The sequence below is a fragment of the Kogia breviceps genome, chromosome 5 (genome assembly GCF_026419965.1).
Source record: "Kogia breviceps isolate mKogBre1 chromosome 5, mKogBre1 haplotype 1, whole genome shotgun sequence".
In the NCBI taxonomy this organism is placed as follows: domain Eukaryota; kingdom Metazoa; phylum Chordata; class Mammalia; order Artiodactyla; family Physeteridae; genus Kogia; species Kogia breviceps.
In genome coordinates, this window is record NC_081314.1 from 27902007 (window position 1) to 27929013 (window position 27007).

Below are 27007 nucleotides of genomic sequence, written 5' to 3' on the forward strand. Positions count from 1 at the left end.
AGACAGAAACCCTCAGAAGAGGGATGTGCGAGGAGCAGATGTTCTGAAGCCCAGCCTCCAGTATCACATTCAAAGTCAGTGCTGTAATGGGCTGAGATGCCTATCTGAACCAAATCTTCTTTCCTACATGTAACTGTGATATATTAAAAGAAAATCCAACTTAAAAAGCACAAAGGTTTTAAGAACTCCTTTATGCACCATTTCATTATTTTTATTCCATGCTCCTCTACTATTCTTTGGTTAAAGATCATTCAATTAGTGAAGTTCCTAATGTACTAAAATAAAATTATCAAAATCTAGTTGTCATATAACTTCTAAGTATCTTCTGCTGGACAGAGTGAAGCACACATGTTCAAGGTTGTGTTTGATTTAACTAGTGGTATGGCTGTGGTGTTATTTTCTGTGATTATCTATTGCAGAACTGAGTGTATTAGATATATTTCAGGTGACCTGGGCTTTTGTGGTGAGCTGGAGACCTAAACACTATTTACAACTTTGTTGTTCTGAGTTCTCAACATCCAGTTAACAGTAAGAACTTCCAGAGTTATAGTCATTTATAAATTGGAAATTAATGCAGAAATCTTATATCACCTGAAACCAAACATCTTTGAAACAGCCACCTTCAGCAGACGTTTTAAAAATCTCTGATCATCACAGCCATCTTATGGCATTTGATTCTCTCCACGTCTTGGGAAATGGTGTAAATATGAGGGAAGGTAACTGTATATTTACCTAAGACAGTGGTTCTCAAACTGTGGTCACAGAACTAGCATATCAGCATCACCAGAGGACTTGTTAGAAGTACAAATCCTCATGCCTTACCCCAAATCTCCTGAATCAGAAAGTTTGCTGATGGGGCCCAGACATCTGTATTTTAACAAGCCTTCCAAAAGATTCTTGTGTATACTAAAGTTTAAGAATGCTGAGCTAAGACTTTTGTGAGCTTCAGAAGACCCCAGGAAGACTCTCTTTCCATAAGAACAATGCAGTATCCCCATCACTTGGTTAGGAACAAGAGTGTTTATTATTCCTCTAAGTACTTCTGACTGGGGTCAGATCTGGGAGGAAGCCCAGACTAAGGATGAATGTCATCAATATACATTTGTTATCTTTCTCTATTCTCTGTCCTTCACTTCTGTTCCAGCAGGCTGCCCCTCACCATGCCTAAGCTCCTTCAGTTTCCTACATAGTATTTCCTCCTCCTTCCTCTTTGTTAACCTAAACTCCATGTTTCCTTCCAGTTCTGCTTCAAAAAGGACCTCTTCCAAGAATTTTCCATGTTTTCTCTCAGCTGCATTCATCAAGCACTTATTGAACACCTAATTTTTCCCTGGCACAAGTTACAAAGACAAATAAGACTGTCCCTGTTTTCCCGTGCAATGAGAACATACAACAGATGATGCTCCTTTTTTGCTTTCACTCAAACCTTTCTCTACAGTTCCTAATAAATTGCCAGACAACTTTGCTCTGGTTTTAGGTTACTTCCAATATATGTTTATCTTCCCTACTAGATGGTCACTGCTCCTTGAGGGCAGTGATCACATTTTTAAACTCATTTTGTATATTGCATGTTTCCTGGCAGCCTGCAGAGAATGTGTTGGGGGAATGTTGTTGGGTTAAATGAATGAGGTAATGGTTGAAACAGTAGTATAGAAGTGCACAGAATGGATTCAGTACCTTCACGGTAAGCCTCTTTGTCTTTTCTTCCTCTGCCCTTTGAGTCACTCTTACCCACTTACCTGGGTTATGAAACCAATAAAATCCCAAAGACAGCTTGCTTGAACAAAAGTGGATTCATGTTTCTCCATGCTGGGCCAGGGGGAATCCCAACAAATGCCAGGTCAGCCACCAGGTCAAATGCCAATTAAAAGTTTAAAAATAAATCTTATATCTGTACCTTAATTCTACCCCCTGATTTTGGTTGGGATGATGTTTGGGTTTTGAAGAAAAATTTTGTAGAATCCTGACTTAGGGCCAAAAAGACCAATAGTTTGCCCTTAATTAGTGGAATTACAAAGGATCTGCCAAATGAATGATTTGTACATGACCAGAGAGACACAGAGGAGAATGATGGTCTGTGTAGTAGTTATTATATGTCCACATCTTTCAGCTGAACTAGATTACATGCCAAGCTGAATCCTCCAAGAGCAGCTGCCTGCAGGTTGCTTACAAACTCTCTTTTGATCCACATGTCAAGTGAGTACTTAGGTTTATAGAGTACATACCTGCTTGCCAAGGTAACTGTTGGCAATATGAAAAATAGATATTACAAAGTCCATGTTTGCCAATTTGTTCAGCTCTTCATAGATCAAAGCTCCAGAGAGCATCTTAAAGGTTAAGCTTCTCAGCTGCATAACACAGGGAGATCAGCTTGGTGCTTTGTGATCACCTAGAGGGGTGGGATAGGGAGGGTGGAAAGGAGACACAAGAGGGAGGGGATATGGGGATATATGTATAGCTGATTCACTTTGTTATACAGCAGAAACTAACACAACCTTGTAAAGCAATTATACTCCAATAAAGATGTTTTAAAAACATTTAAGCTTCTAATTAAGGACAGAAGGAGAAGACAAGTGTCCTGTGGCTCTCTTAGAAACTCATACCAGGGAAATCATCATCATCAACATCATATCGATGGGATGTTGGAGCTTGAGTCATCAGGAAACTTTGAGATTTCTACCTGAATATGTGGCTTTAGTGACATAAAATTAGAAGGACTCGTCATGGAAAACACATGACTTTGTGAATAGGAGAGGTGGGAAGAAAATGGATGGGATGGTAATTTCTGTGAATGAAATAATTTTTTTGCTGCCTCATTATGCTTCTTGACAGTCTTGGCAAGATGGCAAAAATGAAAGCTACCTTTTTAAATAAAATAGAGCACTCAGGATCACTAAAGTTGTCAGTAGAAGGAAGAATCTCAGAGTAAGAAAAAGCAGCTGAACTATGGGACCTAGGCTTCCTAGGAGTATTTATTAATTAGCAGTCTCAAGGTAACCCACTTCCCACCTAACTTTGACCCAACCATGGACATATGGTTCTCCTCTGAGTGCTGTGAGGTCTAGCTATGACAAAGCCAAATTACTCAATCCAAATGTTGCTAACAGATAGGTAAGAACAAATAGAAAGTAAACCCAGGGAGTACTCTTAAGTGAAAATTATGTGGTTTATAAGATAATGCTCACTCTTCAGGGCTTATATCCCTTCCCTGCCCCAATGGGTAAGGCAATGACATTCAGGTAGTTCTTTTCCTCCTAGCACTCACACTACAAACATGCATCCTGACTCATCAGACTTGAGACTGACAGTAGGAAACAGGTTTTAATCTTATATTCCAATTCTGAACAATAAATAATGACTGCCTAGGATGCTGGATTGAGAAGGAGTCTAAGTGAGGAAAGTATGATTGACTGGTGTTGTCTGCAGTGGACAAGGATAAGAGGGTGGACAGGAAGTAGTGGGGGAATGACTGTGCCTGTGCCAGATATTTGGCATGCTGGTCTAGACCTAAGAAAGAGATACCAAGACAGAGGTACAGAATTCTCTCTTTCTCCACCCTATGGACCTTACTCTTCTTCTATGATTAATACTTGAAAGAATGCCTCCCCATTTCAGGGAAGACCCCACCTAAGAACAGCATCCAATTTCTACAGGCAGCCATGTTAGACTCTTGCATATTAGCCTCAGTATTCACACAGAAGAAACTCATGCTGATGGGGGAGGCATATCTTTCCATCAGTCATTTTTCTCTCTGGAATGAATCTCCATAACAGTCTCAGTCTTCCTTTTGGCCACACGGGACCTGGAGTTTCTGAAGTTACAAGTAGCTGTCACAGGCAGAAGCCTAACCCTGTGGGGTGACTGTAAACTTTACAAAACAGTCCCTGCATGAGAGGGAAAATCTGACCGTGCCTCATCTCCCCTTGCTTGTGGTGAAGTCATTCCTGATCAGCTCAAAGAGGAGGACACGTTACAAAATAGCTGTAGTGAAGGGAAACCTGAAGAAGAGGGGAAATTGATTGATTTAAAGGCAAGTGGCAGTAGGAAAACTTAGTGAAAGCAGGGACTAGGCAAAGGAAAATATCATGAGTCTGGGGGAACCTAAAAAGAGGAAGCCATTCTAGATAAAGAGGAACTGACAGATTCTTCATACTGGTCACCCTCCCAAAGATCAAGCTAGATGGCAAGATGAGACTGAATATCAAGGTACAGCCACCAACTTTAAATCTGGATCTGAGAATAAAGTCCCCAATCGGTGGTGGGCCTCACACCAGCCCAGAACAACAGTCTAGACAGGGTAGCACTGAAACATCACAAGTCAACCTTCTCATCCCACAAGTAACCTGGTGACAAGTGTTTATCCAATATGACTGATCACCCTGCAGTTTGCTTTGTCAGTCAGTCATGGAGTTAATTACATGTTACTCTTGGGCACTATTATAAATAATGGTATGGCAAACAGTGCTAGGTTTAATGGTCCTTAGTGTTCAGCTATTAAATTGATGACACAGCTACATCAGTATTGATGAACAGGGATCTTCCCCATCAAAGATAATTTATATCCCTTAGCATAATGGGCTATTCTGCTCCCATTTTTGCCAAGGCATCATTCATACTGATACAGGCAATGAATCCATCAATAAAGGAGGAACAAACATATTTTGTTTTGTAGTTTTAAAAAAAATCCCCTGATAAATGCTGATCATAAGGAAACAGGGATTTTTGTATTGCTGACACAGAGCTTAAGGAAAATGTAAGCTCACCATAAAACTCGCCAAAACAGAAAAATAAGATGGATTCAGGAGAGTTTGCATCCAAGCACAGCTTCTCCAGAATGTACCGTCCACCTGCCTAGGGCATCCTTCTTTTCCACTCACTCTATAAATACACAGCCAAGTTCCTTGACCAAGTAAGCTGTATATTATATACTGTGTATTATGCCCTAATCTTGGAAATTATTCACAACACACATTAGCAGGACCTGGAGTAGGGGAAGGCAAAAGGAGTATTGGCGCAAAATTTAAGGAAGCTGTCACTCTCAGCTTTACGCAAGTGGCAACCCTGTGCTTGTGGTGCCCTAAGAACAAGTGCTTCCTTAAATTTTGTGGCCTTGATAGCTGGCCTCATGTTGGCATTTCAAAGTCTGTAACAGAGAAAACTGTTTAACTTCTATTATCTCAGGGTAACCCAAGCTTATTTGAGAATTCAGCCCTGAATTAACCTCCCATAAACCTGGTGCTCTGTGAAATGAACTTTTAAAATGCTTTGCTCCCATATGGATTTTGATTTCTGCCCTTTAAAATGATAAACTTGATGTGGAGAATGTAATTTAGATGGAAACTTGGGTCCATTTATCATAAACCACCATTGAAAATACATTGACTATTATGAAAGCCAGAAAAAAATTCTAATTATTTTCCACTACTTTTGCTGACTTTTAAAATAGTTATTGATGAGCCTTTACTAGGAGGGCCTTCCTATCAGTGAATGGATGGGTTTACACCCATCCATGGGTAAAGAAAGTCTGTGTCATCTCCCCAGAGACAAATAAAGCTATTGCTCTGTACAGTGATAGAAATGGAATGAGAAGAAAGGTTCAATTACTTGGGTAATGAGTCTGATAAGCTAGGTCAGTGCCCCCGCTTTATACTGTCAAAATCTCAGCTCTCTGCTTGTCCATCTTGCGAATGTGTGTCTGACTCCATCCGGATGAAAAGAATAGGGTATCTTCCCAGATGACTCAGAACCAAGCCCTCCTATCTCGCAGGAAAGTGTTCAACTCAAAAATCTGTCTATAATAATTATTGTTTAGAAGAGGAGAAATGATTCTCTCTGACAAGGAGAGTTTCACCAGTAGCAATTTTAGGTTAACAACTTAGTACCGTTGTTTGGTTTTCTTGTTTCACGTAGGAACTGCAGACTCTTCCTCACACTCGCTAAGTAGGCAGCATAGCTCAGGGAGGTATAGATTGACCAGGAAGGGCTGGCTCTATGTAGAAAGGCTGAGTGACAGAGAGACCTCATCACAAGGAACTAAATGAAATTAATAAAAAATATTGGACTACTGGAAGCTTGGTTTCAAGGGTGGCTGGGGTAAATCTACACAAGACTTCAGTCAGAAGCCAGTTCCTGGATGAAGACTCAGGATCCAGACCAGGGTCAAAGGTGATGTCTGCCCACAAGAGACATGGGTGAGAGGGTCCCAAGGAGTAGCCAGGCCCTGAATAGCATGAGCATGCAGGGTTCCTTGGTGCCCAAAGGATAAGCTGGATGCCCCAGCAAGCCAAAGAAACATTGTACACACGGGAATGGAGCAGGGACGAGTCAGTGGTGGTGATGAGGCAGGAGAATCCAGAACAATGTTTGTGACTCTGACTGAAATGCCTCAGTTATTTTATACTGTCTGTGGATAGAGGGTTAGTCCAGTTTAAATTCCCAGAATTGGCTTGGGCGTGGCAGCAACAAATCTGTTTTCCATAAATCATTTCATGCGATTGGTTAGGAATGGCTTGTTTCTCCATGCTTTTAGGATCTGTTTTGTTCCCTTGTTTTAAAACCTCCAAGTCTTGAACACCTATGATGCTTCCATGGGCAATAATTAAACAAGAGAAGCAAGTAAATGAGCTTATGTTGGAAACACACTGTAATCAAGCTGCCTGGCTGCTCCGGGGCTCCCTCCTGGCTGTCGCGAGCCCCACGTTGCCAGTTTGTGGTTTTCAGACTGATTAAGCCATATGAATCGAGTCATCTGTTCTTTTCTGGTCTTCAAGCGCCTTTTCCTCCTCAGGGACCAATGGAGGTTGCCTCCAGGCATCAAATTACAGCAATCAATAAACCACGAGCAACATGGCTCATTTAGGAATAAAGACACAGGCATTCTTCTAGAAGAAACAACGATTACCTTTCATGAGTCCGGAGATTCATGGTGTTTATTAGGGGTCAAGAATGTGGGATTCAACATTTGACATGACCAAATACTAAACTATCCCTTGGGCCTCAAGCCTATTCCTCCTGTGATTCCTGCCCAGGTGAATGGTACACTTCATCACCCAAGCCAGAAGCTTGCGGGTAATATCATGAAATTTTATTGTGTATATGATTTAGGCTTCAACAAAGTTGATTAAATGAAAATACATATTATTAGGCATATAGGAACAAACATTCAATAAACTTCAGTTTGCCTTTTACAATAAAAAGTCCCCATCATTTAGAAAATAAAAGATGTAAGGAGAAGAGTGAGGTAAACGGCGCTGACCTAAGTCTGCAAGGGGAACTCGTGCTTTGGGATGATTCTCTCACTGAGCACCTGGTCTGAGTTTCAGGATTAGAAGGAGCCCCATCAGTCTGGACATAGGGAGCTGATGATGAAGGTGGTGCACCCCCAGGATGAGCACAGAGCACCCACCCCTCACTGCCGCTGGACTGCATGTTCCAGATGCTCCGTGTTTCCTCTTGAGGTGGAGTCAGCGAGTGAGGGCAGGCCAGGCAGGGAAACCAGGTGGTGGATGATTATGCACAGACTCAGGTAGGGGTCTGCACCTGGAGTTAAGGCAGGCTGGTGTACCCAATGTTTAGTATGGATTTGAAAATAAAGACTGATGGTAGAGCCTACATTTCACTTGGTCTTGCTCCATCAACTAAAGCAGGACCTCTGACCTCCCCTCCACTTTAAAGTCCACTTTTCAATTATTTCTTTGAAAATATCAAGCAGGTTCTTGCACATGCTCACCCACATGTCATTTCAGCTACCTCTGGCGTGGGCCATGCCCCCATCCTCTTCCTGTGCATCGCCTCCTGCTTCTGCCACCCCTGAAGTCCACTGAGGGCCCTTCCCCACTCTCATTGTATCAGAAGCTCATGTGAAGGATTAACCCCCAGGACAAGGGGAGGCACCTTCCACAGATACGAAAGATTTCAGCACCATTTTCTCTCCACTGCTGCTGCTGCCTTGGTGCATGGGTGCCTGAGTGTATGGATGTCAAGGCTGTGCCCTCTAAGAGGCTTCCAGACATGCCTGCTGCTGCTGCCACCTCTGCCGTCCTTCTGCCTTCAGCCCCCAGCAACACCTCCCCTGCAGGGAGAAACACTGAGCCCTCAGGATGCTCAAATCTGGGCCTCTTAGTGCATATAACCCCTCTGGTCTCCTGACCTACATAAGACCCTGCTATTTTGTGAAAACTTTTCTTTCAAGCTACTTTTCTACTTACAGCTCCCTCCTCAGAACTCAGACATGAATCCACAGGGGTTAGACCTGTGGAAAATTCTGAGTGATTGTCACCAGACACTACTCAGCCTTGCCCCACTCCTCTAAGATGCAGTTCTTTGTTCTTGGGCCCATCTTGTTGTCCCACTCTCTCCTCACCTTAGGTTGAGTCCCCAGAAGATACTCAGGCTCTCATACAGACAGATGTCTGCTACTCCTGCCCACCAGCCCAGCAAAGATGACTGCCAGAGATGCACATGGCTGAGGCCCCAGCCCTGCCCACCATTTCTGGAGCTGTACCTAAATTTTGTTATTTGAGAAACTCTCCCCTCCATCTAGATGCTTCATATGCCCATCTCTCAGGGTCCAGCTTCGTCCCTGCTCTGCTGTGAAGATTTCTGTCTTCACTCCCTGTGGTATCCTGCTCTGCCAAACCTTAGAGGTCCAAATCAGAGTGTATATGTTACAAAGGGGGAGCTACTTTTAATTCCCATCCAACTAGCTGTGTTGATGTCCGAAGGTTATTGCCAAGTCTGCAGTGAGTAAAAGCAATCAAGTGATGAGAAAATAATCAAAGGGGAGTGGTCTCTCTTACCTTGGGCACACCCTACCAGGGTCTGCCTGTGCACAAGTCACAACCACCAGATAAGCAAATATACATTTAATACTCTTTTTTAGATGTTTACAGTCCTGTGTAAACCATTAAACTGATTTTGTGTTACAGGTTTTCATTAAATTTTAACAAAAAATAAGCCATTCCCAGTACTAAATTATGAATGAAATTGTCCCAAATCCTTAATCATAGCTATCCTGAAATATAATTTTGTGTATTTGCCTAAAACTCCTTAAAATGATAGAACATTGCCTTATTTCTCAAAAGCTGCAGTTAGGAGACTGGTCTAGACAAAGTGATGTGAGAACACAGTTTGGTTCCTACATTACTGATTCTGTTAGCATTTAATTTTGATGGTCTCAATTTAAAATTCTACCTTTAAATGAGCCCAGTAAGGCCACACCTAGATTAATCATTCTGGGAAATCTTAGAGTGCTTATTATCAAAAAGAACATTAAAGATGTATGTAAGTATATTCTTCCCTGAGAGAGGTCAGATATCCATGATTTAGTTGGTTAGTTAAAAAAAAGAAAAAGAAAAAAGAAAGAAAAAAGGCCCGCCATTGAAAAGGAACATGGCTTGATTATGTTATGAAGCTATATGGTATAATGAAAAGAGTCCTGAGTATGGAGAAATAATTCCAGGTCCACAGCCTAATTCAACTCTTGCTAGCTCTGTGCTTGGGAATAAGCCACCTTCAGTTGCTCTATTGAATTTTAGGATCACCTTCTGTGAAAACAGACCTGCCATCTCATGGTGCTCTTGTGAGAATCACCATGAGAAGATGAACAACTGACTTTCAGTTGTCCAAGGAGTATAAATATACCTAGTGAAAGAAAACAAAGGAAATTGTCTTTTTGTCTTGTTTATGGTTTCCTTTGCCGTGCAAAAGCCTTTAAGCTTAATTAGGTCCAATTTGTTTATTTTTGCTTTTATTTTCATTACTCTAGGAGGTGGGTCAAAAAAGATCTCGCGTTTTATGTCAAAGAGTATTCTGCCTATATTTTCTTCTAAGAGTTTTATAGTGTCTGGCCTGACATTCAGGTCTTTAATCCATTTTGAGTTTATTTTTTGTGTATAGTGTTAGGGAGTGTTCTAATTAACATGTAGCTGAACAGGTTTCCCAGCACCACTTATTGAAGAGGCTATCTTTTCTCCATTGTATAGTCTTGCCTCCTTTGTCATAGATTAGGTGACCATAGAAAAGACAAGCCTCAGAATGGGAGAAAATATTTGCAAATGAAGCAACTGACAAGAGATTAATCTCCAAAATATACAAACAGCTCATGCAGCTCCATATCAAAAAACAAACAACCCAATCAAAAAATGGGCAGAAGACCTAAATAGACATTTCTCTAAAGAAGACATACAGATGGCCAACAAACACATGAAAAGTTTAAACAACATCACTAATTGTTAGAGAAATGCAAATCACTATTATTATCTCCTTTAACAGGGAGAGTAGTGAATAGAAATGCAACATCATTAATTATTAGAGAAATGTAAATCAAAACTACAATGAGGTATCACCTCACACCAGTCAAAATGGCCATCATTTAAAAATCTACAAACAATAAACGCTGGAGAGGGTGTAGAGAAAAGGGAACCCTCTTGCACTGTTGGTGGGAATGTAAATTGATACAGCCACTATGGAGAACAGTATGGAGGTTCCTTAAAAAACTAAAAATACAACTACCATATGACCCTACAATTGCACTACTGGGCATATACTGAGAGAAAAGCATAATTCAAAAAGGCACATGCATCCCAATGTTCATTGCAGCACTATTTACAATAGCCAGGACATAGAAGCAACCTAAATGTCCATCAACAGAGGAATGGATAAAGAGGATATGGTACATATATACAATATAATATTACTCAGCCATAAAAAAGAATGAAATTGGGTCATTTGTAGAGACATGGATGGACCTAGAGACTGTCATACAGGGTGAAGTAAGTCAGAAAGAGAAAAACAAATATCATATATTAACTCACATATGTAGAATCTAGAAAAATGGTATAGGTGATCTTATTGGCAAAGCAGAAATGGAGACACAGACATAGAGAACAAATGTATAGACACCAAGGAGGGAAGGGCTGGGTGGGATGAATTGGGATATTGGGATTGACATATATACATTATTGATACCATGTATAAAATAGATGACTAATTAGAACCTATGTATAACTCAGGGAACTCTACTCAATGCTCTGTGATGACCTAAATGGGAAGGAAATCCAAAAAAAGAGGAGATACATGTATATGTATAGCTGATTCCCTTTGCTGTACAGTAGAAACTAACACAACATTGTAAAGCAACTATACGCCAATAAAAATTAATTTAAAAAAAGAAAATAAAGGGAGTAGTGTTACATTAATCAGGTATTGATAAATAATTAAGAATTTTATGACTTTAATATAATTATCTCAGTCTTCGGAACAGAAAGTTGAAAAAGGAATAAAGATGCAATGCCATATAACTAGGGAATTCTGGTTCTGAAAGGACCTCAGAGAGCACTCACTCCAGCTCCCATTCCCCAGACACCCATTTCATAGAGAAGGAAACTGAGGCACAGAGATACTGAGAAGACACCCTAAGGTCTCACAGTGCTATCTGCCGAGTGAGGACAGAACTCAGCCTGCTGCTTCCCAGGCCCTGGCCCCTGTGTCTACAACAATTAAACCGTGTCCATAATCCCACACAGACAATCCTTTGCCTGTGCCTATGTCTACCACCATCAAAACATATTACTGAGTTTGATCATCTCCTTTAATAAAAATTAACCAGTTTATTGCAGTACCTTCCCTTTGCAATGTGGAAACAGGACCAATCTGAGGACTGCCATCCACTCAACTTAAGGAGAAAGACCTTTTTCATGAACTCATCACAGATTTATCTGAGTTCTTACTTGTGCCCAAGAACTGTGCTAAACCCTGATAGAAAGCTGAGTACTCAGAAGTTTCCTTCAAGTAGTGGATAGAGACCAGTGGTGACCACGTAGCTGGAGACACGTTAAAGCAGATGTAAACAGATTGCAATGGAAGCATTAGGTTTGGTGTAACCAAAAAGCCAAGAGAAAGTGGACAGTGAACCCTACTTCACCTGGACAAATGACAGGTTACAATGTTAAAACATATATAAAAATTTAAAAGGCAAGGGAAGAACAGATTTCCTTTAAACATCAGAATTCTGCAGTGATGATCCGCAGTTATGTAATTTTATAACCACAGTTTGGGTAGCTCACCCTGACCTTCCAGGACCTGGATCACATTCAGATCCCGAGAACTCTGATGTTAAAGCCAATTGTACTTTAAAACCCCAAATATTCCATAATAGCAGGAGATCATTCACCTCTCTGTTTCTCAGTTTCCTCATCTGTAAAGTGGAGATGACAGTAATAGTGTCCCACTGATGGGGTTGCTGTGAAGATGAACTATCAGAGCATGTCAAGGGCTTAGAACAATGCCCAGGACAAAGTAAGTGTTCAATAAACTTTGGCATATCAGTATGAGAAGACCGATTGTCACTGAAAATTCACTTCTTAATGTGAAGGTATGAATGCCAAGGGAGAAGATGAGGGAAGGTGCGTCAGCCAGGGTTAACCAGAGAAACAGAACCAGTGGAAGATAGATATTAAGAGATTTATTGCAAGGAATTGGCTTATGCTGTTGTGCGGGCTGGCTGGACAAGTCTGAAATCCCTAGAGCATACCCTCAGGAAAGGCAGACTGGAACTCTCAGTCTAACTGAAGTTAAGTTATGGCCCAAAGGCAAAATTTCTCTTTCCTCAGGGAAGCCTCATTCTGCTCTTAAGGCTTTCAGAGGATTGTGTCAGACCTACCCAGATTATTAAGGAAATCTCCTTTACTTTGAGATTTCTTAACAGCTTTATTTAATTGATACATAAAGAATTGTACATATTTAATGCATATAATTTGATGAGTTTGGACATGTGCAAACATATGCAAACTCATATGCATATGAGTTTGAACCTGTGAAACCGTCACCAGAATCAAGGTAACAGACAGATCCCACACGTCCCAACAGTTCCTTATGTCCTTTTGACTTGTTTTGCGATAAAAACACGTGAGATCTACACTCTTAACAAGTTTTGAAGTGCACAACACCATATTACAAACTATAGGCACAATGTTGTACAGCAGATCTTTAGAACTTACTCATCTTGCGTGACTGAAACCTTACACCCATTGAACAACAAGACCCCAATGCCCCCACCCCTCAGCAACCTCTATTGTATTCTCTGCCTCTATGAGTTTGACTGTTATAGATGCCTCATAAAAGTGGAATCAGGCACTAGTTGTCCGTCAGTGACTGGCTTATTTTAGCATAATGTCCATCCAAGTCACAAATGGCAAGATTTTCTTCTTTAAGGCCGAACAATAGTCTATTGTATGTATATACCACATTTTCTTCAGTCATACTGAAGAAATAACTTGGGTTATTTTCATATCTTGGCTATCGTGAATAATGCTGCTGAAGTTAGCATAGGAATGAAGATATCTCTTCGATATTCTGACTTCAGTTCTTTGGATGTATACCCCAAAATGAGATTGCTGGATCTTATAGTAGCTCTATTTTAAATTTTTTTGAGAAACCACTATACTGTTTTCCATAACTGCTGCACTGTTTTATATTCCCACCAATGGTTACAAGGGCTCCAATTTTTCCATGTCTTCCAACAATTGTTATCTTTTGTGTTTTTTAATAATTGTCATCCTAATAGATATGAGGTGATATCTCATTGTCATTTTGATTTTCATTTCCTGATAATTAATGATGTTGAGCATCTTTCCATATACCTGTTAGCCATATGTATATCTTTTTTGGAGAAACATTTGTTCAAGTCCTTTGACCATTTTTTAATCAGGTTAGTGGAGGGGGTTTTGCTATTGAGTTGTAAGAGTTCCTTATACATTTTGGAAATTAATCCCTGATCAGATATACAGTTTGCAAATATTTTCTCCCATTCTGTAGGATGCCTTTTCATTTTATTGATGGTTTCCTTTGCTGTGCAGCAGATTTTTTTAAACGTTTTTTTAACATCTTTATTGGAGTATAGTTGCTTTACAATGGTGTGTTAGTTTCTGCTTTATAACAAAGTAAATCAGTTATACATATACACATGTTCACATATCTCTTCCCTCTTGCGTCTCCCTCCCTCCCACCCTCCCTATCCCACCCCTCTAGGTGGTCACAAACCACCTAGTTGATCTCCCTGTGCCATGCAGCTGCTTCCCACTAGCTATCTATTCTACGTTTGGTAGTGTATATATGTCCATGCCACTCTCTCACTTTGTCACAGCCTACTGTTACCCCTCCCCACATCCTCAAGTCCATTCTCTAGCATGTCTGCACCTCCATTTCCGTCTCACCCCTAGGTTCTTCATGACCTTTTTTTCTTTTCCTTAGATTCCATATATATATATATGTGTTAGCATACGGTATTTGTTTTTCTCTTTATGACTTACTTCACTCTGTATGACAGAGTAGCTCCTGTAGGAGTTTGATATAGTCCCACTTGTCTATTTGTGCTTTTGTTGCTTGTGGTTTTAGTATCATATCCAAGAAATCATCGCCAAGATGAATGTCAAGAATATTTTCCCCTGTGTTTTCTTTCTAACAGTTTTATAGTTTCAAGTCTTATGTTTAAGTCTTCTATCCATTTTGAGTTGATTTTTGTGTATGGTGTAAGGTAGGGATCCAATTTCTTTTTTTTTGCATGTGGATATTCAATTTTCCCAACATCATTTGTTGAAGAGACTCCCTTTTCCCCATTGTGTATTCTTGGCACCCTTGTCAAATATCAATTGACCATATACGTATGGTTATTTCTGGGCTATCTATTCTGTTCCATTGACCTATAGATCTGTCTTTATGGGAGTACCATGATGTTTTAATTCCTGTGGCTTTGTAATATATTTTAAAGTGATGTCTTCAGCTTTGTTCTTTTTCTCAAGATTACTTTAGCAATTCTGTGTTGACAAAATTCAACACTTTTTCATGATAAAAATGCTCAACAAACTAGGAATTACCTCAACATAATAAAGGCCATATATGACAAGTCCACAGCTAATATATTACTCAATGGTGAAAATGTTAAAGCTTTTTCTCTAAGATTAGGAATAAGACGAGAATGTCCTCTCTTGCCACTTCTTTTCAACATAATGCTGAAAGTCCTAGTCAGAGCAATTAGACAAGAAAAAGGAATAAAATCCATCTTTGTCACTATCTAGATGTCTAGTCAAGTCACTTGACCTCTCTAAGCCTGTGACTGATACCTGTGAATGGCAATAATAATATTGTCATACAGGATTAGAGACCATAAATACAAATGGCCTGGGTTCATAAGAGATGATCATTTAGGACAAGCTCTAAAGTTTAACTTCTTTTAGTTCAAAGATTACTTATTGTTAACTGTGTGGTGTTGGAAAGCTTACTTCACCTCTCTGTGTCTCAGTTTCCTCATCTGTAAAATGAGCATAATGAAAAATTGTTCTGGGTATTAAGTGAATTTACATATGTAAAGTATTCAGAACAGTTTCTGGTATATAGTAAGCACTATATATGTTGTAATTATTATAATTTGCTGTTTTGTGGTTGGTGGGGGGAATTGGGTAGGCAGGAAACCTGGACTTTCATCTCAGCCCTGCACTGGGTGAACTTGCAGGAGTCGCTTCCTTTCTCTTCCATTAATTTCCTTCTCTGTAAAATGAGGGAGTTGACAAGACCATCTGTTGAGTTCAGACATTTTAAGATGATATACCTAAACTACACTGTGAGCTGTAGGAATGCAGAAGGCCTCCTGACTTGTAGATGGTTTTGAGTTGCCGCTCTGTCACCAATCTGTCAAAGTTTCCTTATTGATTCACACCAAGAACCTGCCTCTGTCTCAGCTTTTCTGCAGGGCAGTTGATCTGTTTACTTTTCACCATGACATGTTCCTCTGTCAGCTGAATCAGAGCTGTCATAAGCCAGCTTCATGGCAGGGAGAGAAAGACCGTGGTTTTATTTTTCTGCCTCACTGTGTCTTCTTTCCTCTGGGACCCTTCTGAGAAAGGTTGAAACAGAATTCTGCAACTGCCATGATGAGAAATGCCACCGATTGAAGAAGCAGGGCCCCGTGTAAACAGCGGTGCCTGCCCGCCAGGAGGCCAGGCCTGGAGCCCTGTTGGGCCTGACTCATCATCCAGCCCAGGGGGGTTCTGCCCCAGAGAGAGCAAATGTCCTTAGTGTTATGGTGGCAGGTGGAAGGAGGGCAGTAACTAACCGAAGCATGACGGGAAATCTAAGAGAAGGCAGAGATGGCAGATAAGTGGTTTTGCTTGAGATTTGGTGACAAACCAAAGTACTACATACATTCCCTCCTGCTTTTCCTATATTCTAATGAAGAGATTAAAAGAAACACAGTAAAACACAAGGGAGTGTTGCAAAGGCTTCTTTGGCCCCTTTGCCTTTTTATCTGCTTCCCCCCAAGATAGAAGACTGAGTATCTAAGTGTCAGACTCAGGTGTCCCAGGGCTGTGTTCATTACTGGGCACAGTTAAGAGCCTGAGAGGCAAGGTCCCAGAAACACACTTCCTTCTCTTTCTGTGCCCAGGCTGGGCAAGCTTTCTTTTGCTTCTGGCTCCAGGTAATGACTGTGTGAGTGTCAGGGTCAGGAAGGAGGGGCTGGCAAATAGAGAGAAAAACCCCTGTTGTGAGTAACTGAGATCAGTAGACAAGTGTTTGACAGTGCGATGTTCACAGTGCACATCCTGATTGATGTTCCCCACTGGGTGGATGTTGATACAATCCACTGTGACAGAAAATAAATGAGTAGGAATAAGTTTGGGGTGGGGAGTATGTTTCATTCGGGGCATATTTCATTTTAGGTCTGTGTGGTATCCCACAGGTCAGAAAATAGGTTTACAAACCAGGTTTTCCAGGCGGGACTGGCCAGTGGGGTCTTCCTCCCAAGAAACAACCAGGCTGCCCCTTGAACCCCAATATTCCAGGGAAAAATCTCTGAGTAAATGTCTCCTTGCTGCCTTGATCTTATCTGACTTCTCGGGTTCCTGGCTGCAGATCCCTGGTTTAAGACGTAGAAATGATATCTGAAGTGCTTGAAACCCTAGTCCAACCTCCACCCTAGAAAAAATGGGGACTCCCTCTTCATCTAAAGATGTGTGACCAAGCAGAGGGATGGCTACTGATTTAATCTACATCACACTGCAAAGTGTTACTTGCAAGCCCAGAAGTTAGCCTTAGTGGTGTTAGATGGAGCCCTCTTGTTGGAAGGTTGCATCTTAGGTGTGACGGATGCCTGCTTTTTACCAGTGTAACTAACCTCTCACTGTTTTTCACCCATTTTTCATGTGGGTACAATTAAAGGTCTCATTTTTTGCCCTCTTACTTGTTTTTCTTAGCATCGCTCTTTTGCCTTCAGAAAAAAGAAAAAAAGAAAATGTAATTCATATGATCAAATCATTAAATGTAAGCTGTCACTGTGGAAGCTACAGGCATAGACTCAGGCACCTGATTCCAGCTATAAACCACAGAGACTCTCTGCTGTGAGAAAAACAGCACTGGAATTATAGTCAGGATACCTGCCTTCAAATCCCAGATTTTTCATTCACTGGATGGTCCCTTTGGCAAGTGACTTATCTCCTTTTGGTCTTACTGGCCTTATCTGAAAAATGGACAAATTATTAGTCACTGCTGCATCACAAGGCTGCTTGAAGATCATGACAAAAAGGCTAAGTAAAACCAATGGAAACCAAAGGGATACCTCTTCCCACATGCTGTCGTCCTAGACTTTTTTTTTTTTTTCCTGTGGTACACGAGCCTCTCACCATTGTGGCCTCTCCAGTTGCGGAGGACAGGCTCCGGACGCGCAGGCTCAGCGGCCATGGCTCACGGGCCCAGCCGCTCCGCGGCACGTGGGATCTTCCCGGACCGGGGCACGAGCCCATGTCCCCTGCATCGGCAGGCGGATTCTCAACCACTGCGCCACCAGGCAAGCCCCATCCTAGACTTTTGATCCAGACCAACTGTCTTTCATCAAGTCGTCTTCATAAAGTTTGCGTTGCCTTCAGCTGCTGTGGATGAATTCTTAAGTTAAAAAAAATACTTATTTTCTCTTGCAGTGCATAGTATGGGACTGGGACTCCAATGGCAAACATGACTTCATTGGAGAATTCACCTCAACGTTCAAGGAGATGAGAGGAGTAATGGAAGGAAAACAGGTACGTGGTAAGCCCCTCACGGCATTTCCCCCAGACTCGCCTCTCACAATGCCTCCTTAGCACCCAGCTATACACAGAGCAGCTAGAGGTGAGACATTAATACATGATTAAACATGGCCAGGAGGGAGCATGGTGGGAACTGAAATCTGGGTTCTAGTGCCAATCCAGCTCATAGCAATTGGTTGTGACCTTGGACAGGACCCTGCTCCAAGGTGGTACAGTTTCTCCACTGGCAAAATGGAGAAGTCAGATGAGAAATTTTCTAATTTCCTTTAGCTGTGTAGCCTTGGACAAGTGACTTAATCTCTGTGCACCTCAGTTTTCTCACCTAAAAAAAATGAAGTTGATAAATGGTACTTACCCGGTAGCATTCAGTGAAGATTAAATGAGATAATTCATGATACGCACTTGGCAGGGTGTCTGGAACTTCCAAAATATGTGCTGGTGTTATTATCATGTTGCAGTATTCTTTCTAGATCTACATTTCCATGACCTGGTGGCATTAATTACACATTTAATGCTTTGGGCAAATTATTTGATTACTCCAAATTTTTATGTTGGGCACCAGATTTTCATCTAGTCTCACCATTTCACTCTTACACTCTTGATGCCAAGACATAAACCCAAACACTACCACATACCACAGGGGCACATAGGGATTTCACTGCATCACACAGAAGCCTACGCCTCCTCTGTGTATCTCTCAGACACCCATACTTTGATGGATACATACATACATCTATTGGTCAGTTGCTGTCGCCTGGACCCTGACCATGTAACATCTTCTCTGATCTGTTCAGGATTCACCTGCCCAGTGTCAGCTGCAGAACCTGAATCTCTTCACTTGAGGGCTTTCCGTGGCTGCTGGAGCCTGCTCTGCCCATGCTTACCGCAGGCTGGACATGTCGGGGGAGTCATACACATTTCAGGGAGCAGCCCTCAACAAACTGCTAGTGGGAGATGGGATATAAATACCCCAGCTCTCTTGCCCTTCAGGTGGCAAAACTCTGAGGCATGCTCTGTGAAGTTGCCCAGAGTTTCCCAGCAGGAAGCATCCCTGGTTGCCCATAGGGGTACTTGAACAGATCATGTACCCCTTTTTGGCTGCTTCCCTATTTCAATTCCCCACTCTTCTATTGTTCCTTCCTGGTATTACCTCCCAGATGAATTACTTGGACTTAAATCCTTGCCTCGGCGTTAGCTTCTGGAGGAAGTCAAACCAAGCTACCTGCCATCCTTATTCTGGGAGCCACTGTCCCCATAGAACAAAAAGGAGTGACAGCAGAGAAAGACTTTTTCCCCTAAAGAACCTGTGCCTGGCCTGCTCAGAAGTGCTGCTTGGGGAAGATTGTCCCAACTCACTGTTCAAGTTTCTCCTTTCAGATGTAAGTCAAGATGTAACCAGACTGGATGGAAATAAACTAACGTTCTTTAGAATCAGAGGCTTAATCTGAATCAGACCATTTGTTGAATACCTCCCTTTGGCCTGAAAAGTCAAGGGCAGCTTTCTGCATAGCTCCCACAGTCTGCTATATACGCTGTTACATACCCAACATTGCAGGAAACTTGTCAGACACACAGAGACCTTCACTCACAAACAGGCTTGCAGAGTTTCAGGGGTACAATGAAAACCAACACTAAACTATAAATGAAGTCTCTACCCAAATAACTAGGAATTTATCCAGAGACGTTGTTGCTTCTTTGAATGTACAAGACCAGGCTCTGTTGAGCTGATAAATCAATGACAGTTATCCATACCACCCGCCAGAGTTCTAAAGAGTTTTACGAAGTTTTGCCTTGTTCTGCTTTACAAATAGAAATAGCCAAACCAATAAACACGGGAAACACTTCATCTTTAGAATCCTAGGAGGATATTATAGCATACATCACAATTGAAGCATGCTGAAGTCTGATGCTTTCAAACAAACAGAAGTGAATCTTGAAGTCCCTCTGAGGAAATGGATGATATGCTACTATACTTTTCTGTATCACTGAGACACCAGAAAGGTTTTGGTGCAACTACTCAGTCCCTATTCTGGCACGTTTGCACCCAGGGAACTGTTCTATTATTTATTGACTCCACTAATATTTACTGAGGAACACATGCTAAGTGTCAGGCTCTAGGTGTGACATGACTGTGCAGCAGAGTAAAATATAAATATGAATCAAGTAAACAAAATATGTAATTATACATTGTGACAAATGCTATAAAAAATTGAGCCAGTTTAGTTATAAAGGTATAACATAGAAGAGATCACCTGAAAAGGTGACATTTAACTTGAGGGCCTTTAAAGATGAAGTAAAGCCAACCATGTAACAAGCAAGGGAACAGTATTTGAGGCCGCTGAGGGGACAACATTGCAAAGTACTGTCAGGAAAGAGTTTGGTGTGATTAAGGATCTGGAAAGAGACCAGTGTATCTGGATCAGAGAAGGTGAGGGAGCCATCCATGAGATGTGGTCAAGAACAGAGGCTGAGGCCAGGAAAAGCAGATTCTGATAGCTCGGAGAAAAGAGTTTCGATTTTCCTATAAATGTGTTGAGAGCACACTGAAGCCACAGTCTCCAATTTAGTAGCTACTGGCTACATACACCTATTTCAATTTCAATTTTAGTAAGTTTAAGTTAAATTAGGTTAAAATTTCAATTCCTCCACCTCTCTCTCTCTCTCTCTCTCTCTCTCTCATACACACACACACACACACACACACACACACACACACACACACACACCCCAAGTGCTCGTGTGGCTGGTGTCTTCCGCATTGATCAGTGCAGACATGGAATATTCCCATTATTGTAGAAAGTTCTATTGGGCAATGCTGCAAAGGGGTCTAGGCTGGAGAATTACATTATTTTTTTTAAAGATTACTCTGGCTACTGTGTAGATAATCAGTTACAGAGAGAGACAAGAGAGTGAGGCAGGGAGATCTGTTAGGAGGCTACTACCATAGGCAGGACAGGAGGTCAGCAATCTGGGCTGAGTTCCCCTGGGAAACTTCTCTCTGTTCCAAATGGGACTCACTCCTGCACTTGTGTCTACACATCTGGGGTAGCTGAGATGTTTCTCCACGTGCTCTTTCATCCTCCAGGACACCTGCTTAAGCTAATACATCGTGAAAATGTTCCAGCAGCAAGAGGAGGTCAAGCCCCAGTGCACAGGGGCTTGTCAAGCCTCTGCTCATATCACTTTTGCTAACGTCCCATCTGTCAAAACAAGTCACCTGACTAAGCTCAGAGTCATTGTGCACTGGGAGGAATGGGTCATTGGCACCAATGCTGTATCAGTCTAGCCACTCACATCTGCCTCAGAAAGTGCTTCATTTTCAGATACTTCCAATTGTCAGAGAGTGAAAATTTGTCTTCTGAGTAGAAGTCCAAGGATCTACTCCCATAGGATAGTGGGTAGGAGCATTCCATGACTCTTGGATGTTTGACTTTGTCAGTGGTCAAGGCGCAGTTGGCTTTGTCCCCTGAAGCCTTCTGTGGGCTGGAAAGGTTGAGATCTGTTCACCCTTTAGCTCCCAGCTACCTCCTCAGTTCTGATTCTACTACTCACAGAAGCCTCTCTGGCGATCTAATGTGCCACTGTTGTGACTGTGTCAATCCATTATTTTAGTTCTCTGTGAAGTTAAGCAAACTTATCATCATCTCCACTGGCTTCCTGTGGCCAGTATTCAATGTCCCTCCGTTTTCCTACCTCTTAAGTCAATTCCCAGACCCTAAGACTCAGCATTTGGATTACTCAGCTGTGCGTCCCCAGATCTCTCCTTCCCTCTGCTGCTTAATTTGATCCCATTAATAGCAAGCATTTATAAGTGTCAGGCACTGTTCTAAATGTATTACAGGGGTTAATCATTCAATCCTCACAGTAACCCTATGAGATAGCTACAATTATAAGTTCCATTTTACAGAGGAGACATGCAAGGCATAGAGGAATCAAGTAATTTGCCAAAGATCACACAGCTGGAAAATGGAGGAGCTGGGATTCAAACCAGGCAGAGTAATGTCAGAGTCTCCCTCTGCACTACTCCTCCTTACTGTCCCTCCAGATGTGAGGGGATCAGCTAGAGACCATGGGTCAGCCCTCAGGTCCATCTGCAGCAGTGCCCAGGGGCCTTGTCACGACTGACTCCACTTCTTCCTGAGCTGGCAATCATGCTATAATCTTTCTTGTTTCAGGTGCAGTGGGAGTGCATCAACCCCAAGTACAAAGCCAAGAAGAAGAATTATAAGAACTCGGGCATTGTGATTTTGAATCAGTGCAAGGTATATACATAGCCCCTGTCTTCCAGGGGTATGAAGCTAGGGCTGTCTGGGAGGAAGGCTACAGGTTGTGTGGACAGAAGGAGAGAGTGTCAAAGAGATATGATCTTTTTTAAACAAAAATCAGAAAGTCAAGGTATTAATGGGCATACATTGTAAGCATGGGTAGTCTTGGAGCTGTGGTAGGCCAAAGCCACCATCCCCTCCACAAGGACAGTCCTGCCCCCAAAGATAGGAGAGTCCTGGTCTGTTCAGGGCAGCACCAGAGGGAGGTCCCCAGAGCGGGTCACCAACATTTCTAAAGCACCTACTCTGTGCCTATCCCAGGGTTCGGTGCTTTATATGTGGCACCTCCCCCATGCCGAGAGGGTACCATGAAAATAAAACAGTGGGGGAAGATTAAAGGGCCTAAAAATTCCTCCCATATGGGCTCTAACTTCGCAGGAATCCCATCTGGAAATAATTTTGCCACTGGTTGAGTACTTACTATGTGAAAATAACTATAATACGTTCTGTTTACTCTTATCACAACCCTGAGATTTCTAATTTCAAATGAGATTGTGTAACCAGTTCGTCACATACATGGTAAGTTTAAGAGCTGAGATTTTAGTCTCCATCTGTCTGACTCCACGACATAAGACTTACGTGCCATCCAGTTTATCTCTATATATATCAGGTTCCTTCACTCAGAGTTGGCCTTTCCTGGCTGCCAGGAGCTGCAGGAGCTCATCCTTACATAACAAGAGAGTAAAGGAAAAGACTGATGGGTCTGGCTTAGGTCACATGCCTACCCCTTGAACCAATCACTGGAACTAGGAGATAATGCTTATGATTGGCCATCTGGGGTCACTGTTTTAATAATGGCTTTTTTTTCTGTATTTTATGAAGCTTTGACATCTTGGGGCCTTGCATACTGGGGAGAAACTGCCCCTCCCAGGGTTACCTAATTCCTAAAGGTAGCAATCAACTTGCCTGTGAGCCTGTCTTTGACATGCAGACCAATCCATCCAGAGCCTATACCCCCAGCCACCGCCTTTCCTGAACTCTCACACACCAAGCCGATATTCTGCCTGCCCTGTATCACCCCAGAGCCAGGTTTCAGACAATTAGAGACCATCCCTATCACCCAAAGCTTCGTAAGTTACTCAAACTATTGAATCCTAAACCTGCTTAACTGCTTACCTCGCTTCATGCATTCCTTCCCACAAAAACCATGATAAAGATTTTTGCCTGTGCTTTTCCCTCATTCCTCTTGCCTCCTGACTGACCCTAGTGCTTCCCCGTGTGGCCCCCTTGTGTGGCAGGAGAGACCTCCTGTCCCTTGGGGAGCTGTGAGTAATAAACTCTTGTTTCAAAGGCAGTTGTCTCTGGTCATCTTACCTACCTGTACAGAGCAAATCCTGGTACATTCAGAATAAACCTGTGATCATCCCTGTGCACATAGCAGCAGGAGAAAAGAAGATCCAGATGAGCCAGTTCACCTGTCCATCTCTGTAAGGTGATTGTGCACGTATCTGTTTTGATCTAAGAGTTCGGCACTCAGAGGCCATAGTGGTCGAACTCCTGTTTTCGGTGTACAGACAGTAGTAGGGTATCCCAACTATCAAGCAAAGCATCACCATAAGGAAGCCAGGAGCAGGCACAATTCAGGGAGCCCAGTAAATATCAGTCCTGAGATAAGTCTGCCAATAGATGTGTGCCACCTGGAGGTGGTGCCTGGAAACACTACCATGGGGTTTTATGGGTCAGTCTCTGAGAAGCTGCCCTGAGCGTCAGATGGAGTCTGAGAAGTGAGGGTCAAAAATCAGCTAGTAGTTGTCCTGGTAAAAGGATCCAGATTGTGAGCTCAGTGGCTGTAGGTACCATGACTATTTCTCACATCCATGTATGCCTAGCATCCAGTGCATGATGGGGGCTTAATAAATCCTTGTTGAATAAATAAATAGATGAATGTCACCAAGACTCAAGCATCAGAATCATAATGAAGCAGAAATTAAGACTAGAAATCAGTAAGGTGTGTGAGAACACAGATGCCAGGGGTTAGGAAAAAAGCAGGGACCCTTCTGACTTCCAGCCTAGCGGTTGAAAGGATGGACTGTGCATTCAAGACCACCATCATTTGAGTTCCACCTCCATCATCTTAGCCTCAGTTTCCTCATCTATAAAATGGGCACAATAATAACAATAGCATCACCTTCACAGGCTTGTTCTAAGAATTAAATGAGGTAATGTATGTTAAGTGCTTGGCATACAGTAAGTGCTCAATAAATGTTAATCCTTGTTGCTCATGGCATGGGAGGAATCTCACTAGCTGGCAGCTGACAGTAAAGACCTTCTCAGGTAACTGTGATCTTGAAGCTGCCTATCTTGATTACTGTGGTGTTAGTAATGTTACCAGAACTGGGACTTAGACACAGGCAGCAAGACTGAAGCCAAGTGTGAGACTTCATTCATTTCAAACCAGTGGTGACCCTTGAAAACACAGTATTAGTCTCACCCTAGAGGCAGAGGCTGATTAAAATCATGTGTAAACCAAAAGAGAGGGTAGCAGGGGATGGATGGCTGCAGCCCTCACAGGCCCATCTAAATTCAGCATTTCTTTCTTTCTCTCCTTTCATGGAACAAAATCAGCTGACCCATCTTTTTCCCACAGATCTTTCTCTGCTTTTTCCTCTACATCAGCATAACCCCAAAATCTAGGCCTCTAATCTATAGGTACACAGATCATACTGTTCCTAATAGTTTCCTCTCCTCCTCCCGTGCAGATCCACAAGATGCATTCTTTCTTGGACTACATCATGGGTGGCTGCCAAATCCAGTTTACAGTGAGTTGTTTCCATATTTGTCCTTATTCAGGAGTAAGGTTGGGGAGTGGTGCTGGGTGTGGGGCATGAGGAGACAAAAGTCTGTTAAGACCCTGGGTCAGCTTTGCTCACGTCTCACTGCTGAAGTATAATACAGAAACATGTTTTTTACAAGGAGGTCATACTTCTGTTTTCCTCAGTGAGTATGGTTTTCAGCATCATGTCAGGAAATTCCTGCCATTCAACCTCAAGTGGTTCAGGTAACCAGCCTAATGCTTTCTGTTCTTTCCATGACTACGTGAGGCAGGAGGCCGTGGGTGGGTTGCCATGTCCCATCACTGAGTGAAAAGGGTGGGAAGGAAGTGAGCCACGCTTGCGCATCCCACTGGACAACTGCAGACGTCTTGGTTGTGTTCGTGTGGCCAGACTACGAGCATCCATGTCATGCCCCATGGTCAGTGCCAAGAGTAAGCCATCCAAATGGTTCATCGGTCAATGAGAAAGCAAATTCCAAAAGATTGGAGAACTAGTCTTGCAAGGTTGAAAAATAGAATGAGTGAGTGGATTGAGGATCATCTCCTACATGGAATCTGCGAGCCCATGGTATTTGCACTCTCCTAATACATATTGGAGGGTCGGGGTGGACTGGGTCTTTTATAAGTGCCCGGGTGGGTCAAGGTTGTGAGTCCATCTGCCCTGGAACAATTTGCTTTCAGTGGCTTCATATTCAAAATCCTACTAGGTTTAGGCAGACATGACCTGCAGAAAGAGGATACCCAAATGACAAGGAATAGATCTGCTAAAACCTATGGGGAATCAACGTGGATGTAAACAAGAGGAATCCAATTTGTGCAGCATTTGTTCCTCATCTTACAAAAGTGTACTCGTGAAACTCAGCCCTGTTTAGCTCCCTAGACAGGCTCAGTCATGTGAGGAAGGCAAGGAAATCGGTTTGAGCCCAAGAAAGTAGACAGGAGCAATGTATTCCTGAGACTAGGGATAGTGGTACCCAAAGGACTAGGAGGGGGTTCCCCGAGGGGTTGAGATAAGGCATCTCCCTAGATAGAGGCTTGTCCTCTGCTGTAACCTCAGAGGGGTCTACCTATGTCCTGCCTAAGCTCAGGCCATTGTTCATTTGTCCCTGAATACTTACAGGAGTTAATTATAGATTTTGGTCATTTTTTTGAAGTCTAAGTTTCTCTAAAGACACACCCACCCAGCACCCGCCCCTTCCCTCCCCACCCCCCACCCCCCGCCATATACACACTGGCATGTTTAGAAGGTAGCAAACATGTGCACGGTGGGCACACACCTGTGCCTCCAGCTGTCCTGGGCAAATGGAGGTGGAGGAGCCAGCGGTGTCACAGAGGAGATAGTGTCCCATGATCTTAGGCAAAGGAATGATGCAGAAAACTATTTACAGATTCTTCAAGGGAAAGCTCTATCAGTTTGGGTCTGTTTTAGATTCTATAGATCCCATGCTTGTGAACAACTCTTTATTCAACCTTCAGGGGCTTGCTTTGCCCTTGGAGTTGGGCTACAAAGAATTGGCCCCAGGGAAAACTGAAGTTTGACCCCAGAATGTTTCCAGCTCTACACCCTGACTCATGAAGTGGAGGGGAGGGGCGATCGTGTGGCCCACCTGACAGGAAGATTGCTCTCCTGGCTTTGTTTTCCTCTCCTTCTCACTTTTGCTGACCTTCCCCAGCTGGAAGGGACCGCCTCAGTGGTTCTCACTACCACCTTCCCAGCCCCGGCTTCTCAGCCATCCAGGGTCCACAGATCGACCTGTGGGAGGTCTGGAGTGAGTCTGGAGCAAGGCATGTGAACAGGGGGAGCATGTGCAGATCAATGCTGAGGAGACCAGATCATC

The 27007-nt window shown here is 42.6% G+C and overlaps 1 protein-coding gene across 4 annotated transcripts in view; it reads left to right on the top strand.

Moving 5' to 3' along the window:
* The window catches only part of CPNE4 (copine 4), a 625415-nt gene that overhangs the window by 561792 nt on the left and 36616 nt on the right, over positions 1-27007 (top strand). For all 4 annotated transcript variants that reach the window (XM_067033790.1, XM_067033792.1, XM_059064294.2 and 1 more), the window contains 3 exons: positions 17967-18065; positions 22247-22333; positions 25096-25155. In XM_067033790.1, the coding sequence (XP_066889891.1) occupies positions 17967-18065; positions 22247-22333; positions 25096-25155 (246 nt within the window). The remainder of the gene's footprint in view (positions 1-17966; positions 18066-22246; positions 22334-25095; positions 25156-27007) is intronic.